An 18,792-nucleotide genomic window follows, 5' to 3' on the forward strand; every position below is an offset into this window, starting at 1 on the left:
TATATAGAAAAACCGAAACTATCAGAACATCATTTAAAAAAGTTGGATCAATTTGAAGAAAAACAAAGTCTTTTTGTCGGCCTACTATATAGTGCGGCAAACTTAACACTTTCAACAGTGACACTAGAACACTATGCAGAACAATCTAGTTTTTCAACAAAAAATTAACACCATAACCTCCTCACATAGTTTTAAATTCTAGTAATGGACCAAATCCGGTTGGAAAAAATGAAATAGGAAACTTACCCCGGGTCCTTTCATGTATCGAGATAATTTTTTCTTTGTTTCAAAATATCTTGATTATGAATAGCAACTTATAGCTTTTTTTCGGAGCAAAAGAAAAATTCAATTTTAGAAAAACAGTCGATAACACAAATACCAGCATAAAACACGCTTTTACTTTTCATCGAGCGGCCACTGAGCAAACATTAAGTGAGTTGACGACCATTGAACCAAAAACAGAAAAAAATATACAGAAAGTTGCCGTGATAAAAAAAACTTTGAGCGATTATGTTATGTAAGACAAAAGAAACTTTCAAGTGAAAGCAAAAGGGAGAAGTTCACATCATGCGGAAAACAGAGGAGCAACGAGAGGCACGCGGAGGGGAGAGCGAAAATTTTACAGAGAGGCCTAAATAGATTTACTATGAGATATGGATGTGGACGAGTGTTTGTGGAAAAAAAATGGGAAAAAAGAGGCCAAGAGTGACGACCTACCAATGCTGACGACAAAAGCTTTTGTCGAAGTTTTCAGATATTGTGAAGAAATTACAAAAAATTGAAGAAAAAATTGATTTCGCTAGAGTATCCGAGTTCTTCAAAGCGAAACAAGCGTGAGCGACAGGACATGCGGTCACGGACGTAACGATAGAGACGATTACAAACATTTAGGAAAAAATCGACAAAATGAGTTAATTGATTTCGCTAGAGTATCCGAGTTACAAAAGTGGCCATCATTTATTGGAACGATCAACGACTGTGGAGACAGGGTAAGAGGAACACAAAATTGAGACAAGAGATACAGCGGAGTGGAATGATCATCAAGCAGAAAAGGTAGGCACAATTGGATTAATCAGGGAGGCCCTATAGAGCAGTGCAAATCTGACGGTTGGTGACCCGTACAAATTGGTTGTGACCCCTGCTGCTGGAGAGGGAGGCGATCAATTTGATCCTCGATAAGAATGAAGACGAGATCATAAACTAATAGCTTGAAGAGCCCAACAACACCGAGAAAAGCTTATCTCTACAAAAAAAACAGCAATTAAAACGAACTCGAAAATTCAAACTACTTTTGAAAACTTTCAAAAAAAGTGGTACAGTAAAACATTATTGCCATAATTTAGAGACGCCTAAACTAAAGGGCTAGTTTAGCGTTAACAATTATGAAACTGATAAACTTCCAAAACTCGTCATGTGGGTGGTAAAGGAGGAAAGATCGTTAGTTTACATCGACTTTCACATTCATCGTCGGTGATATGTTGAAGATTATCTAATTTAGTCAGTAAATTGCGTAATTTATTGTTGAAACAAGCTGCAGTAATGATCTTGGGCGTTAATCACTGCATGTTTTCTGAAGAACCAGAGCGCTTATGACTGCTATTTTTCAGTTGTCAAAACTTCCTTTACATTTTTACTTCGTTTTACTTGCGTTTTAATAATTTTTTGTCGGTAGCAGTCCGAATTAGAGCATTGAGCTACTTTTCAAAATCCATATATTTCAACAGATTTTTTGAAGCTTTCGGTGTTTATGAAAAGCATGAGCCGCTTTAAATGATGAAGAAAACCCAATGAATTGATTAAGCTGCTCTTTAAGAAACTAAAAGCTGGAAAAAAGAAGCATTGGAAAGAAAATTTAAGCAGAACGACGAAATTTACCCCTCCTTCTTTTTTCGCTGCCTGTAACAAACGCAGATAAAACCCTTGAAATAAAAATTTAACACTGCAGTTCAAAATCAAACTCGATTTAAGTAAAACAAGTTGATAGCTGTTTCCCAATTTAGTTCATTCCATACAATCATATTATTGAATGGATTATAAAAATGACCAAATTTTTAATGCAGATACTTCGCAATACAACAGAACTTTTATTACATTTCAGTATATATAAAAAAGCAATGCAAACTTCCCAGAAGCGAAGACAAATTGCTTTACCTCATCGGCCGAGCCTTTCGCGTCTTCTTTCTTCTTCTGGTTGATGAGTTGCAGGATGGCTCTGAGGTCAGTGACCCCGTGTTTGAAGGCAAACGCCTCCATCTCAGACCTAGACATGTTCTTCATCACCTCCACTAGCTGTTCAAGCGACAGTTTCTCCTGAGGAGCAGCGGAAGATTTCCGTCTGAAAAAATAATGGGTCAAGATAATAATGCACTCATCTTTAGTGTTTTATTTACAAGTTTTATTTGCAATTTTAGTAAGAATCTAAAGTCAAAGTACGGCGAATTGAAGAAATCTTCAGACCATATAATGATCGAAGAAACTTCTAGGAGAATCCGTAGGGATTCGAACCCATATAAGCAATCTTTTCTCGAGTCTCAAAAAGGGGGATGAAACTAAATATTGACACAGAGGCGAAGTTGCACTTCGCATACACAAGCAAAAATAAGACCGATAACGCTACTGGGAAAAACTGAATGATTAAAACTTTGAATCTACAAATTTTCTGAAGTGACGTACACCAATTATGAGTCTGCATAATTGCTAAGTGACGCAGCCAATTATGACGCATCAGCAGTACCAGTCAATTTGAAAAAAAAGAGAAATTTATCAACCATGCCGAAATTTACAGAGCGGACGCATTTTAACTAATATACGAAAAAAATTCATTAAAAACATCCGGCCCTGCCCAGGTTCAAACCCTCTTATTTTTTTACTGGTATCCTTCCCTACCTCTACGCTACAGATCCATGACACCTTAAAGCTAAAGTGCTATTTGCAATATAATAGTCTGTGTTATTATCCTTAGCATTGGCTGTACTTAATAGCTGGATCAAAATGAACACTTCCAAAATGAACACATTTTGTCGCAACAATTGTATCGCAACAATATTTGCGACTTGAGTTGGAAAAAAAGAGAGTTCATACTATAACACAAGCTATGCTTGTGTAACGATGTCTATGAACCTCAACATTTTTAACAAAAAGTTTTAAGTCAGAAAATGACAAATAGTCTATGTCGTATCAGATCAACAGCGGATTTATGTCCCCCCCCCCCCCCTCAGGAGTTCGACCCCCTGCCGACCCAAAGGGTCACCCCTTTGTACTATTTGAGATATCCATTTTTGGTCACAGACCCTAAAATTCTTCTAAAGGCGCCTTCGGCGTCAATATATACTAATTTTTAGTGCGGGGGGGGGGGGGGGGGGAGCGCGCCAAAAAAAAAACGGAATTTTTTTTGGTCAAAATTTTCCAAAAAAAGCCTAAAAACGCCTTTTTGGCCTGTTTTTTCAAATGTTTGCTTGCGGCGCAGAAAATTTGGTCAAAATGATGTCTTTCAAGTGATTTAGGAGAGCTCAGATTTTTTTTTTTGAAAAACCGCCCCCCCCCCCCCTCGAGAAAATCCTAGATCCGCCCCCTGTATCGGACCATTTTTTCTCTAGATCACTTGACGGAAAAATAACTCTTGTAATGTCCCATAGTTATAATTAGTTGACTGCTTTTTCCTTGCCAATGTAATGACTATCAATACTTTTAGAACAAAACCAGATGCCAGTACAGCGAGAACTATCTGGATCAGCTGGTGATATTAATTTATGGCGACTGCAAGCATTAACCATTATATTACGAAAAAAAAACATTCTGGAAGCACAAAACTTCCGGATTCGCATTTTTTTTTGTCACATGAGGACTGTATTTAACTTTCCAAAACACTTAATAAACAAAAATTGAACATAAAATGAATGTTTAGTTAAGTCACAGACATAAAGAACGAACATATCGGAGTTACGACTATCGCTGGGGCCGGGAGACCTACTGCGCCCGGGAGGTGAACTGAAAAAGGAACCTGACATTCAAATCAGTCAACATAATGAGCTCATTTTGTAAGAACTCAAAAATTTTAGTGTCTCCGAAAAAAATGTCTTGGAAAATAAGGAAGAGAGAGCTTCGCCATAAATTGATATCACACAAATAATACAAACAAAGAGAGAAAAGATGATTTTTACTAAGATAAACTTAACTAATCTGTAAAACATCAACTGACCTTTTGAGTTTAGTATTGACCTGCAGCTCTTTCGAAGCTTCCTCGACCTTCACTTCGAAGGCCTTCGTCTCTTTTCCGACTGAGTTCTCAGCCTTACATTTGTACTTTCCAGCGTCTTTCTTCTCAGCTGTGTAAACAATTAATCTGTAAGTTTTGGTGGCCTGGTCAAAACTGAACTCGTTGTCGGAGGTCTCTTTCAGGGCAGTTATGCCTCTCATCCACGTGACTTTGGGTTCTGGGTTTCCGGTGATGACGACTTCGACAATCAACGGCTTCTCTGAAAAAAATGCGTTACTCCGTGATGTGAATGCCAGATGGCAATTTTATTTAATCAAGAGGGACATAGGAGACCCATTAAACACAAAGAATACCGCTTTGGTACAATTTAATTTTACGACATCCATTTTGGTCAGCCAACATTAAATTTTTCCAAAGGGACCTGGAGCGCCATTCATGCATACTAAATTTGAGGGGAGCGCTCGTAAACAAAACGCATTTTCAGCCAAAACAGTCTGTGAATTTTTTACCTTTCCAACCCCGCTTTTGATGAAAAAATCCCCCTTTGAGATAATTTTAGACCAGGCAATGAATCAGTCTAATACGTATCACCAGAATTTGAGAGGAAAATTTTTTAAAAATGATTTTAGGAATGCCTGGTATTTTGAAAAATCGTGGCGTTGTAGCTGGAGCTCATTTTCCAAGTAATAATTTAAAAAAATGATTTTTATGTGTTTTCTGTAAAATTGATACGAGACATTACACAAAGTAAACTGTTTTATATATTCTCACTTCAGACCTTTCATTTACACCCAATTTTGTTTTCTCTTTTGAGTTCTCTAATTGAGTCCATGCTGAATTCCATAAATATTAGAAAATTTTGTCTCAGAATACTCTTGAATTTCTCAAAACATTGATCTAGCTGACCTTCTTCTGCAACAGTAGCTTCTGGTGCCTTGACGAACACTGGCGCCGCCTCTGTCTCCGGGTTCTCCAGTCTGGGATTCTTGTGTCTCTGGTGCGAGGACTCTCCAGGCACTTTTGGCTCCTCCTCTCCCTCGACCATTATTGACACCGCCGGAGCAGCGCTGGAAACATCATTATAAATAAGCAATAATTTACTACAGGTCTGATCGGAAATGAGATTTCAGTGTTTAGTTTGATGGGTTTCTTAACGTGTAAGAAACCACGTTAAAACATGCAGAAAACATATTATGCACAACTTGAATCACTGGACTCTTTAAACAACTACAAAAAACGGCAAATTTTTCTAAAACTACCAGGTTGACAAAATGATGATGATCAAAAAAGTCGGCTCCCAATTGGACGAAATTAATATTAAGACAAAACACTGACTCGTCAGAAAATTGAGAAATTTCCCTTGTGATTTTAAAGTCTTGTGGGTTTCTTGTGGGATAAAGATAGGGTAAGAGCTACTAGAAACGTGATAGGGTTTAATTATTATCCACCAGTAAAAACTGTTGATGACCAATCATAAACAAAAAGTGAACACTTTTAACCTGCGAGGCGCTTCCATCAAGCTGCAAAATAAACACAGTTAAAAAAAAATTATTGAACGGAAAATGAAACGCAGAGTTTTATTAATTGTTTTGCTTCTACCAAAGCGAATTGTTAATTAAGCGCTAAATGGTTGTTCTTTTATGAGATGTGTTGAGAAGTGAATTTTTTTTTACCTCATTCTCTCAGCTGGAGTTGGTTTGTCTGAAACAAAAATTGGCAAATATTAATACAAAGATTTCAGCTTGATTTATTTTTGAAAAGTCTGCTTTAACCTTGCAAATATGCCGAAACCCAAGATGTTCGGCAAATATGCCGAAACCCAAGATGTTCGTCAAAAAATCAAATTAACAATGGAGCGTCCTAAATTTCAAGAAATTAGATTTATCTGTTCCGGAAAAAGGGATAAAGGAAGGAAAAAATCGCGACTCGATTTTCATCTTGTTTTTTCTCCAGTAAAAATCTCGAGACAGTAGTAGTTGTATCAATTAAACTCCTTCGACTTCTCAAATGCTGTTATCATATAAATTAAAACATGAAAAAAACAAAGCGGCAAAATGATAGCTGTGAGCAGCAGTAATGGTTTCACAAATTCTCAATAAATTATATCAGAGAAAAAACTTCCATAAAACGCCAGGACTGAATGCCCGAAATTTATGTTAGCCAATCAGAATTCATACTTCAACACAGAGTCGATGCGGAGCTTCGAAACCATTTGGAACCCAAGTGGGAAGGGGCTAGGAAAATATTGAGATTCATAATGAAGCCAGGTCAATGATTTATAGTTTTGTAAAAGTTATTTTTATGAAAAAACCTAGTTCGCTCCAAAAGTATTCTTGCTCTTGCAAATTAAAAAATATATAGAAAAAAAACGCGGATATGAATGAGCTTTGGGTAGCTAAAAGGGCGTTGATTGGTTGGTAATATTTGCGCATTTGGCCCTTTTCTGATTAGAATATCCCCATTTCACCACCTCTCCCTTTGGTTTTCGTGAAATTGTACCTCCAACAATAGCTTGTGCTTCCACAGTCATCTTTCCGACTGAGTTCCTGCCCATGACCTTGTACCTCCCAGCATCCTCGGCAGTCGCTTTGAGACAAGTTAGCTCCACAAAACCATCGCTCTCATCGTACACAAAACTGTACTTCTTGTCTTTGGGGTCAATAAGGACACCATCTTTGGACCTAGTTAAAATAATTTAAATCAAGATTTCAGAATTCTGAATTGGAAAGCCCTATTAAATATATTGTAATTACATTCAAAAAAGAGGGACAAAACGCAGCGAATGAATTCAGGTGACGTGATTTGCATGTGTAGACTTCATTAGCTATTTTATTCGTACGATCATTTTCTAGAACAATCTCGCGCAGCTTCTCTTTAGTTGCTATACTTCACATAAGTACAAAAAACAAAAAAGTCGAAAAAAAATATAATGAAAAAAACTAGATGAACCAAAATTTTCGCGTGTCTCGATAAAAATATCTAGGGGGCTAGCTAAAGCTGCAGGTAACTGTTTGATATTTTTGGGGTGATATGTTACAATAGGTGGTAATTTTGAGTATAGTGCATGTATTAAAAATCAGAACTACTATGCATAACATAGTCATTTCATTTTCAATCAATTATTCTCTTACTTAGATATTTTTTGTTTAGACATTACTCTGCCATATGAAATGCTATTCTAAGACTTAATTTTTACACTTCTTCCAAAAAATTTGGCTTTCAAAATGAATTAAAAATAATGTGCGAAGTAAAACAAAAAGCGATCCAGCTATTGATATTGAACCGAAATTCATAGGCCGAAATTCATAGTTGTTTCTCTTTTGAATTAAGTGAAAAGATTGGGAGGTGAGAAAATTTTGCATATACAAAACAGACCTACACAAAATAGTTCAGAAAACCTTGTAATGAAGGAAAAAACAGTCAAACACAAAACAGTCCGGTTTAAGGTCGCCGGTGGGCGCGCTACGGATAACCGGCTCTAAATTTTGTATTAAATCCTACCCTCTTTTGGCAAGCTCGCAACACGTTGGCGCGACTGCTGCGGTCACTATTTTGTTCATTATGTTTGTTGAACAAAGGACAATTCTTGGCCTATCGGCTTGTTACAACAATTATTTCTTGCGACTGTTTTTCGGACTGTTTTTTATCGGACTGTTTTGTATGGGGCTGTTTTGTACAGACACGAAGAAAATTGTTGTGTTTGAAAATTTTTGAGACATTGGAAACTTCCCAAACACAAAACAATTTTCTTCGTGTCAGTACAAAACAGCCCCATACAAAACAGTCTGATACAAAACAGTCCGAAAAACAGTTCCAAGTATTAATTGTTTTAGCAAGCTGATAGGCCAAGAATTATCCTTTGTTCAACAAATATAAAGAACAAAATAGTGAACGCCGCAGTCGCGCCAACGTGTTGCAAGCTTGCCAACAGAGGGTAGGATTTAATACAAAATTTAGAGCCGGTTATCGCCCACCTGCGAACTTAAACAGGACAGTTTTGTATTGGACTGTTTTTTTTCCTTCATTACATGATTTTCTGGAATATTTTGTGTTGGACTGTTTTGTTTATGCGGCATTTTCTTGTATAAAAAGGTATTCGTCGTTACTGCAGGAAAAATTCTTGCAACCGATTCTTTCGATTGAGTCTTTCATCTCAAACTTGTTTGTCTTCATTTTATCAAAGAAAATGAACTGAACTCGCAAGTGTAAAAAGCTTCATGTTTCACAATGGTCACTGCTTATGATAATTCCAACAAGCGTCAAGGAGCAATAGAATAGTCAGTGATTACAGTTGACAGTTGATGAATTTATAAAAAAAGTTACATTTGAATTCTCACCATGTGACAGTAATAGGTTTAGCTCCCTGAACCGTAGCGTCAATTTTGAACGATGCTCCCTCATGGTAATAGGCGTTGTACGGTTTCTTGATGAAAGAGGGTCTGTCTTTATCCGGAGTATCTTTACTCGGAGACACAGTCAATTTACAGGTGCACTCGGCCTTGCCCTCTTGATTGACAGCTGTCACCTTGTACACACCCTCATCGGGAGGGAATGCTTCCAATATGTCGAGCGAGTAGAGATCGACTTCCTTGTTTGTTTTGTAATACTTGCTGATGGGCACTTCAAAGTCGTCCCTAAAACAATGAAATTATTAAATTCGTTTTCACTAAATGAACAATTGCTTTATATTTTACAAAAAAAGTCTCATCGAGATATCTCATCTTGGAAGCACACCAAAAAGACCAGTTTGCATTTCCATCGTGCGGTATGAGTGAGTAAAAACAGTTTGATTCCCGACTACCAAAAAACAGATTATTTGCCGCATACACAATCGATATACAAATTTAAGAATAATTTTAAAAACGTTGCCTCGAAAATTACAAAAGGGTAGCGGAAGACAGTCTAGGAATTCGAGGACACTGTTCATAGAAAATAGGTTAATCATCTGAAACTCAGACTCTTGCATTGCAATATGATTTGCTTTAATACGCTTTAAACAATGTATGTAAATTTTTAGAGTGTAAATTCTATGTATGTAAAACTGCCAATTTTGAGTAGGTAATTGCACCTACATGAAGCAGGTAATTTTGGTAGATATATTGTATATAAGCAAGAAAAACCAGCAAAAATTTATTTATTTTGAAAAAATTTTCTCAAAATTTTGAAGCTAACAAAACCCTAGCTTCGGAATGCGCTTGAAAAATCCTAACAAACTTAGAAGATATATATTTTCATATTGAGTAAGTTAAGTATACTACATAAAAACGAAACTGTTGAAATATACAAAACTTAAATCTTTTCGTGATTTTGGCTAAAATCATGTAATATCAGTGATGCACGCATCCAAAAATTGGTTAAAATATTGTGGAGTTGCCTGCCTATGATCTTTAACCTTTGTTTGGCAATTATCGAAAAAGTATCAGAAAACTAAAAAAAAAAACAATTTCATAGAAATTACAATGTTTTGCAATTCAAGCCCCAGACTCGCCTTTGCCTATTAATTTGAGCACAGAGGCAAAGCGGAGCTTCGAGCCACTTGCGATTCAACAAATATTTAAAAAACTATTAAAAAAAGTTGAAGAAATTAGGTGATAAAATTTGCTCGATAATATACAACAAAAGGCCCCGCTAGAAGTACGAGTTTCAAGTTTTTTGATCTTGTTATACTGATGCGAGACGAAATGTGTTATTTTAAAAATTGGACTTTGCTCAAACTCTTGTTGTTTTTCTACTAAAATATATAAAAATTTTTGAGAAACTTGAAAAATCCCAAGTACATAACATTTCATTAACAAAAACTTAAGGACTCGTGGCTTCTGCAGGAAAAATTATCGCAACCGGTTCTTTCCATTGAATTTTTATCTCAGATTTGATTGGGAAGTTTTTAAGAACTTCAGAAAATTCTGTAAGAAACGATCAAAAGTTTCAACTTGATTTTCCAAAATCCATATATTGCTTAAAATAGCAAAAAACAAAAATTCAAACTGGGTTTCTCCATTGAACACTTGACCTGCGATTTCGCACGGTAGTTTTCGAGTGAAGCCAAAAAAGCTCCAAAAAACTGTAAAAAATTGTTTGGAAGTAATCATGGGTTTAGCGAAAAATTGTTTCCGAGTAAAGCCAAAAAATCTCCAAAAAACTATAAGAAATTGTTTGGAAGTAATCATGGGTTTAGCCTCTTTTAAAAGTAAATTCAACAACCTGTTGTTTCGATAAAGGAAAGTCCAAAAAACGGCCAACAAATCAAAAAGTAAATTTGATGTTTCTCAAAATCCTAGCTTTTTTTGAACAAGGAACTTGCAATTTCGATTGAAACTAAAAACAGATTTGGGAGAGTACTTCACGAGAAAAGTAGAAGTTTCAAAAAAAACGGCCAAAAAGTCATAATTTGACTTCTCCGTGTCAAAAAAAATTGGCCGTAGTCTGGTATGCAGAGAACCTTCCGCGGCCTTTGTTTTGGATTGAGCCCAAAATGTCAAGCACGGGAGGGTAGAGGCTACACACTTTAAAACGGTATTTTTTGAGAAAACAAAAAAAACTAAATAAGGGTCAATATTCCCCAAGATTTTTTCAAGGATGTAAAAGTAGAATAAGGCAAAAAGATAGACGCTGATTATGCAGACACAAAAGGGAGTGGGCTGATACCTTTTTTTGAATTTCCAAAGATACCTTTTTTTGAAAACAAGAAAAGGTAAATACAAGCCTTTCAACTAAAACTTCTTGGCGGGTTCGATTCTACGAACAGCAGATATAGAGACCACCTCCCTCGCATCTGCGCCACGTGCCCCCGACAATTTGCTTACACTAACCCTCGATATGCTAACAAATTGTCATGGCGATGCAGCAAAAGTGGCACCAAACACAAATTGACCAATTTTGCAAGTAATAGTTTGAAATATAACATACTGAAGGCATCCATACTAATTATGCATGTAATAAATTGGAAAGCATAAAGCCACATTATTAATAGCGAGATATATTGAGTTAAATAATTTCTGAAATCGAGTTTTTATGATTGTTATGTTGTTTGAAACAAGTAGCTTTTTTCGGTTCATTTGATGAATTTAAATTGCATCAACTGTGTTAACCATCAATAAACCGTATAGGTGCCCCAAAAGTGGCACCAACATTTGCGACTTAGGTTAGGGAAAAAAGAATAGTCATAGTATAACACTAACGCTCACTAAACTTCGACTAGTGTATTGAAATAACACACCAGTTGTTCATATACGCACAAGCTTTCGTGTTGTCAGAATAAATTTTCATAATGTACTCACTTGAACCAAGAGATCACTGGATCTGGCATCCCGATAATTCTAGCGGTGAGCGTGGTGGGGAAGCCATAGTCCGCTTTCTAAAACAAATCTCCAGTTTCATTACGATTGACAGTAATAGGACAGCACTTCAGTAAATGTACTGATATACAACTGCACCGTGTCAGTGATGTTATATAGGGGGAACCAAGTAGAGCAAAGTGCTTGGATGAAAAAGGACAAATATCCAGAACCTGCGTGCATCATGATGCAATTCGGTTCCAGCCATACATCGATGGAAAAATTTCATTCATTTAAATTTAAAACTCCGTGAAATTTATGGAAATTTAGAAACTACAAAAAAGAGACGTGCAAAATATGTTAGTCAGTTATGCAGTTTCATTCAACAACGCAGCCGATATTTAGATAGAAAACAAGTTTTTTTGTACAGGATAGAAATGTGATAATTTTAAACAATAGTGGACAAATTTTGGAATGGACTCTCCAGTGCAATAAAAAACAACACTTGAAAGCATCCGCGGAAACAAATAATTCATCACTTTAGATTTTAAAAATATTTTTGCAATTTTTGGAAATATTTTTCAAAATTCATGAAATGCGTAATGATCTATGTTATTAACAATGCAGTGAAACAGGCACACAACAAAACTATTTCGTCTTGGACATGAGCGACAAGTAAGTGCAACTCTACTTCACAAGCCAATACAAACCGATATTTTCTTACCACCTGAAGTTTATTTGCGCAAACACATTAACAATTAATAAGCATGAAGCAAAAAGCTGAGAAGCAACATTGAACAATTAACACTAATTGCAGTTAAGGATTTTAAGCAATTTCAGTTGAACCCAGTTTCAAAATATTTTCACCGCTATATAGAAGTTTAAACGATGTTGAACCACGGATCAAATTAAGGTTTACTAACAAAAAATTTAAATCTAAGTTTGTTATGACGCAAAGCAAAGCTATGATTTAGTGTCTTGCTCGATATAATTTAACCATTTCCAGTCTTACGTCATCTTGAAGTTTCTCTGTGATCGTTGGCGGGATTCCAGCTCCTACAGCAACTTTGACAGCCTTCTGACCAGACTGGTGCTTATCCGCCCCTTCAGTGACAGTCAGGAACGCCTTGCACTTGTCCTTTCCGGCCGGATTCGACGCAACAAGAGTATACTCTCCTTCGTCGTCCATGATGAGTTTGTTGAAGGTTAATCTGACAGATCCGTCGTGTTCCACTTTCTCTTCGAATTTGATTCGCCATTCTGGCTCGAATGGGACTCCGTCCAGAAGGATGTGGACTTTAGGAGTGGGCGATCCCTTGACTATTGCTTCGAACTTAGCAGTACCATGTTCAACGCCTTGCGCATTTTTAAAGGGTTCCACAATAACCGGTGCTACGAGAAAAAAAAACACAATAGAAATAATTTCAGCTTCTGGATCTGCAAATAATTTACACAGAGGCGAAGCAGAGCTTCGCACCTTTTGCGATACAACAAAAAGCATGACAAAATAGCAGGCAAACATTGAGACGAACGCCAAAATTGGAAAAAAAAATTCAAAATGTCGAAAAAAACTAGATCTATCAAAAGTTTTATGTTTTCATATAGTTGTCTTGAATAAAGCTCAACGTAGGAAGAAAACGTACGAAGCGGTAATAAAGCCGACAACTTTTGAGCAGACACACCTCCAGCCAAAAAAACTGTCTCGTAAAAAACTTGAAAATTTTAAAAAATATATCACATTACCCCCTTTAAAAAACACACATTGGACCTATCAGGTTTAAACCGAAAAACTTTTCAGCCGTTGGCTGACGATGGAGCAGATTATATGGGAAAATGATTGTGATTTTCTAGAAAACATTCACAAAAAAGTTCTAGGCTCCGAATTGATAAAGCTTGCTAATTGCGAGTTTAATAATCACATGTGTAATAAATCCGTGCATATTATTTGACGAAGCAAAAAATTCAAAAAAATTCAACCAAAATCTGTTGTAGAATTTTTTACAAATTGTTTTTAAACAAAATAAAAATCCGCAAAAATCTTGTAACTCAATTACCCCCACCAATGGAGCGGCTCTTTTCCAGTTCCCCCTTTCAAAATATCGAGTTTTATGTTTGTTTTACGTGGTATTACGGCTGAATGCGTGATGTTACGTTGTAAAGTATGAAGAACAAATCTGTTCACAGTTGTCATTCTGTTCACCACGCCAAATTTCATTGCATTATGACAACGTTAAATAAGCTTTTCAAAATTGAATTTGAAAGGGGGGACTGGAAAAGAGCCAATGGAGCTTTAGAAGCAGCAGCAGCATGCAGCAATTTAGAAGAAAAACTTTCAAAAAGATTCCGCGCTAGGGGAACTAAGACGACAAAAATAAACAGACGAACGATAGTAGGAAAAACAAAAAAAATCAGGTTTGCAAAAAAAAAGCTCCGGCCGACAGATCCGGAACATAAACTTTTGCCATCTCACGCAGGGTTGTTACCTCTACACCAGATACGCTGGTTAATTACTTGATTTTGAATGAAACATAAAGCAAGTAGAAACACGTGTAACAATTTCGGATCTTTTTCCACTTCTCTTCTCCACACTTCAAATTTTCCATTTTTTCAATGATCTTTCGTGTTATTATGACTGAACGCGTACAAATGTCTTCACAATAGTAAGTTTGTTCACTATGCAAAATTTCATTACATTATGACAACATAAAATTAATTTTTCAAAACTGAAAAATGGGGGGGGTGAAAATAGCAACAATTTCATGTGCGAAATTTTGTGAACACGGTTCTTTACGGGAAAAAAGTCTTGTACCCGGTTGCAACACCCTGGCTAATCGCAGGGGTAAAAAGATGATATTCAAAGAATTCAACTAACCGTCTCCAACAGTAGACTTTGGCGCAACCTTGGGGGCAACTGAAACAAAATTTTGATAAGAGAATTTCTCTAAATGTGTCTTCCATTTCAAATTTCAATTTCAAGAAAACATATTTGATAAAATGTTCACATTAATTTCAAAGAAAAAGGTAGAACTTTTAAAAAATTCATTGAACTGATAAAAAGTCTACTCAACAATCCCCACCTCTCTAGTTATCTAATAAAGAATCTCCGACTCTCCAAAAAAGAACCGTTTACAGTGGCCCAAACAACGCAGTATTGAATTTTTGAAAGTTCATTTATTTTGTTAAGTGTAGCAATACAACAGCTGTTGCAACTTGGAGTTTTCTATATAGTGAGGTTTTAAATTTCATGCATTTTGATTGGTCAAAAATTTACGTACTTTGCTAAACTATCTACCTAAGAACCTCTCCCTTTCTTAAAAAAGGAGGTTGTTAACTAGAAGCAAAATCAGTTGCATACAAAACTAGCCAACTATCCTGAAACAGCAGAAAAATGCAAAACCGAAAAAAATGCACAATATTTGGTACCATTTGTCTTAGCTGCCACTTCCTGACTAGCAGGCCCCTGTCCCACGTCATTCTCAGCAAACACTCTAAACGAGTAATTAGACTCCGGTTCCAAATCCTCCACAACATAAGACACAGTGGGAACAGCCGAGTTCACAGTCACCCATGTGGCGTCCTTAGCACCCTTCTTTTGGACCAGGTACTTGGTGATAGGACTGCCTCCGTCTTTCCTAGGGGCTGCCCAGGTCAGTTTGAGGTTGGCGTGTGTGATGGCTCCTGCTTGAGGCTTGCCTGGCATCTCAGGCACATCTGAAAAAAAAAACAAGTAAACACCATCAAAAATCAAAAGAAAGCGAAACACAATGCTTCATTTTCAAATCGAACAAACGAAGATATGTAACAAACAGAAAATTTTCTCTCACTTATAACTAGAATCTTTGCCAACACAAATAATTACTCGTCGGATTCTCTTCTAGGTGTTAAAGTAATCTTATTAATTCTATAATTCACAATACAGAAGGATGGCCATGATAATGAGATGGTCAAGTGGACTAACCTGCAACTGCTAGAGTGAGCTGTTTGTTGTCTCTGCCAGAGGAGTTCTTCACATTCAGTTTGTACTGTCCAGCATCCTTCGGTTCCACATCTTTGATCTTCAGAGTAGTCGTCGTGTCCGTATTCTCCACCGAGAACTTCTCACCACCAGCCTTTTGCAGGTCCTTCGCGCCCTGTAAAAAACGAAGAATAATTCAATTAGGTTTCTTTCTTCTTTTTCAATAAGATTCAATAACAGAAAACATAACAATCAGGCCGATTTGTAACAAAAATATGTGGTTGATAGTGTATTTGAGCAGATTCCAATGAGCCGAATCAGGAGTTAAGTCAAACTATTTTTAATCTCTTACGGTTTTGCGTCTTTGAAAGAATATAAATTCCGAATAATTTATAAAAATTGATTTATAAATTGAGTTTATAAAAATTGAAAACTTTTAAATTGTTTTGACTGACCTGAACCCACGTGATGGTGGGAGTGGGGTTTCCTTCAATCTTGCACTTGATCACCACCACTTCTCCCTTCTTCGCAACCACATTGTCAGGCATGTCTATGATCTTGGCAGGCGCTGAAACAGACAGAACCCATTAGAAATAAAAACAGATATACTTCCGGGACTCACAAAATGTACCTTGGGGGATCTAAAAAACGGGTCTATTTGAACTTTTCATTGATCCGTAGGTCGACTAATTCCAAATAGTGGCGTATCATATAGTATACTAGTCATACTGTATAATACCATTACGCATAGTCATGCAGTATAATACCATTACGCATAGTGCTTTTCCGTAATTTAGCTGACAGTTTCGCTAAAACTTACGAATTACGTATTTCAAATCAAAGTAACCAGAACGAAAACACGTTTAGCACACTAAGAAAAGTATATGGTAGTGACATGTTAACTGAATGCTAAATCACCTTCCGGAATCTCTTCGCGCGCGAACCCAACCCACATTTCCTTCATTTGTAACGAACATTTATGATAAAAATAAACATCAACATATGAAAGTTGAACATCAACATATAAACATCAACAAATAAAAGTTGAAAACGTCAAATAAACATCAACACAACAGACAAAATCAATAAAACAAAAAAAAATGTGTGTGAGAAATGACAAATAATTCCGAAACAATGGGCCAATCAAAGAAAATTTCCAGATAATCCACGCAATAGACCACATCAAAAAATGAAAGATCCGGAACAAACTGGTAAATTCGGCGACCCTAGCACAAAAAGACGGAAAGTTATCCACTCGAAAACTCACCTTCGACCACCTTCAGTTCTGCAGAACACGTTTCCTGTCCATTGGCATTCTTCGCCTCCACTGCATACGTGCCCGCGTCTCTGGGCATCGCCTGCGGAATCATGAGCGAACATGTTCCTGTCCTGGCATCGTGTTCAATCACCAGATTCCTACCTGGGAACACTGGTCTACCTTCTTTGCTCCATTTGATAGTTGGCTGGGGATTGCCCTGGACTACAGCTTCCAACTTGACAGTGCTGTCTCTTACAGTCTCTAAGTCCTTGAGTTTCTTCAGGAACTTGGGAGGTCCCTTGTCCACACTCGGCTGAAATAATAATCACATTCAAAACAATATATTTTTTTGAAGTTTAAATGATGCATGTTTTCACTTTTAATCGGAGAATAAATTCATCCCCCAGTATTAAATTTCAAGTTTTTAAGGCCGCTCATCTTTAAAAAAAAAGAGCATTAAAAAGGAGTTTGTAAGGTGTTTTGTCTAAAAACTACCCATGTGAAGAAAATGCAGATTTTCAAATGGACACAGCATATATTTTTTTTTATCTAAGAAGAGGCGACAACAATTTCCACTGCTTTTTGACGAGGATAACTCACCAGAGGGGGTGCCTCTGACTTCACCTCCTCTGACTCTTTGGGTTTCGCACTCTCCTCCTCTACTTCCTCCTCTTCTTCTTTCTTCGCTGCTGGCTTCTTCTCCGGTTCCTTCTTCTTTTCTGGCTCCTTCGACTCTGAGCAAAGAAGCCAAATCCAAAATTAAGTCAGTGTCCTTAGAACCCATTTCAATATTCACCAATCAGCTTCCAGAACAAACAAACTGAGAGTCCCAAAAAAAAAATTATTTGCTCGATATAAACAAGAAAAATAGTCCCATCTGTAATTAACAAACACTTCTACTGATTTTTTTTCAAATCTCCAACAAAGAAATAATTCAACTGTACTATAAATTTATCACTTGGAACAACGTTTTCAAACTCACCTCCGATTCTACTTTTGATGTTAATTTAGTTGTGCGTGAACACTAACCGACAGTGATCTTGGCCTTCGACGTCACATCTCCCTCGGTGTTCTTCGCCACTAGCTTATACTCTCCCCCGTCTTCCTTGGTACTCTTGGGAATCTCCAAAATGGCCACGTGCATGTTCACATCACTCTGCGACGTCATTTTAATCTTGCTGCTCTCAGTGATTAGTTTGTCGTTCTTGGTCCATGTGAAGTGAGGCTGTGGCTTGGCAATGACCTTAAACATTTTAAATTCCCAGTTTCTTTTAAATTTAATTTTTTGAAAGCTCATCAATTGCAAAGCGTTGAGCCATTCAAAAATCCTATTTTTATTAGTTTCTATTTTGTTCCTTTCAGCGGAAAGTAAACGCAGTGCGATGAAAACCTGGATGGTATAAAAAAAACTTCGTCAAAAAAGCTTAGTCAAAAATTCAAAATTTGACTGAATAAAAAAGCACCCGAAGCATAAATATTCCACATTTCTTCGAAAATCGGAATAATAAACAGATCCTTTGTGAACCTAATCTCAAATCAATTTTTGTTTTAAGTTCATGGAAAACTTGTGTATCAAAGTTTTACACAGAGGCGAAGCTGCACTTCGCATACACAAGCAAAAATATGACCGATAATGCTACTGTGAAAAACTGAATGAGTAAAACTTTCAGTCTACAAAATTTCTTAAGTGACACAAGCCAACTATGACGCATTAGCCGTACCAGTCAATTTAAAAAAAATACCAACTAAAATGCCTCAATTTATGGAGCGGACTCGATTTAATTAGTATACGAAAAAAAAATCAATAGTATACCAAAAAAAAAACATCATTAGTGTACGAAAAAAAAACATCCGACCCTGCCCAGGTTCGAACCCTCTTACTTTGTTGCGGGTTCCTTTCCCTACCTCTACACTACAGATCCATCATACCTTGAAGCTGAAGAGCTATTTGTAATATAATAGTCTTTTTTAATATCCTTATCATTGGCTCTACTTAATAGCTGGTAACTGATCAAAATGAACACTTTCAAAATGAACACATTTTGTAGCATTAATATTTGCATCCTAACAATATTTGCCACTTAGGTTA

General features: G+C 36.6%; 1 protein-coding gene across 4 annotated transcripts in view; it reads right to left on the reverse strand.

Annotated features, from left to right (window-relative positions):
- The window catches only part of LOC134846406 (twitchin-like), a 94,317-nt gene that overhangs the window by 56,427 nt on the left and 19,098 nt on the right, over positions 1 to 18,792 (reverse strand). For 2 of the 4 annotated variants that reach the window (XM_063863750.1, XM_063863753.1), the window contains exons 7-23: positions 17,733 to 17,946; positions 17,304 to 17,437; positions 16,713 to 17,016; positions 15,901 to 16,013; positions 15,449 to 15,620; positions 14,914 to 15,201; positions 14,363 to 14,401; positions 12,503 to 12,882; positions 11,494 to 11,570; positions 8,554 to 8,850; positions 6,716 to 6,897; positions 5,890 to 5,917; positions 5,716 to 5,736; positions 5,123 to 5,283; positions 4,199 to 4,475; positions 2,152 to 2,335; positions 1,876 to 1,896 (exon numbers count right to left, since the gene is read on the reverse strand). In XM_063863750.1, the coding sequence (XP_063719820.1) occupies positions 1,876 to 1,896; positions 2,152 to 2,335; positions 4,199 to 4,475; positions 5,123 to 5,283; positions 5,716 to 5,736; positions 5,890 to 5,917; positions 6,716 to 6,897; positions 8,554 to 8,850; positions 11,494 to 11,570; positions 12,503 to 12,882; positions 14,363 to 14,401; positions 14,914 to 15,201; positions 15,449 to 15,620; positions 15,901 to 16,013; positions 16,713 to 17,016; positions 17,304 to 17,437; positions 17,733 to 17,946 (2,892 nt within the window). The remainder of the gene's footprint in view (positions 1 to 1,875; positions 1,897 to 2,151; positions 2,336 to 4,198; positions 4,476 to 5,122; positions 5,284 to 5,715; positions 5,737 to 5,889; positions 5,918 to 6,715; positions 6,898 to 8,553; positions 8,851 to 11,493; positions 11,571 to 12,502; positions 12,883 to 14,362; positions 14,402 to 14,913; positions 15,202 to 15,448; positions 15,621 to 15,900; positions 16,014 to 16,712; positions 17,017 to 17,303; positions 17,438 to 17,732; positions 17,947 to 18,792) is intronic. The other 2 variants (XM_063863752.1, XM_063863751.1) reach the window with 2 other exon arrangements.

Source organism: Symsagittifera roscoffensis, chromosome 5 (genome assembly GCF_963678635.1).
Source record: "Symsagittifera roscoffensis chromosome 5, txSymRosc1.1, whole genome shotgun sequence".
Taxonomy (NCBI): domain Eukaryota; kingdom Metazoa; phylum Xenacoelomorpha; order Acoela; family Convolutidae; genus Symsagittifera; species Symsagittifera roscoffensis.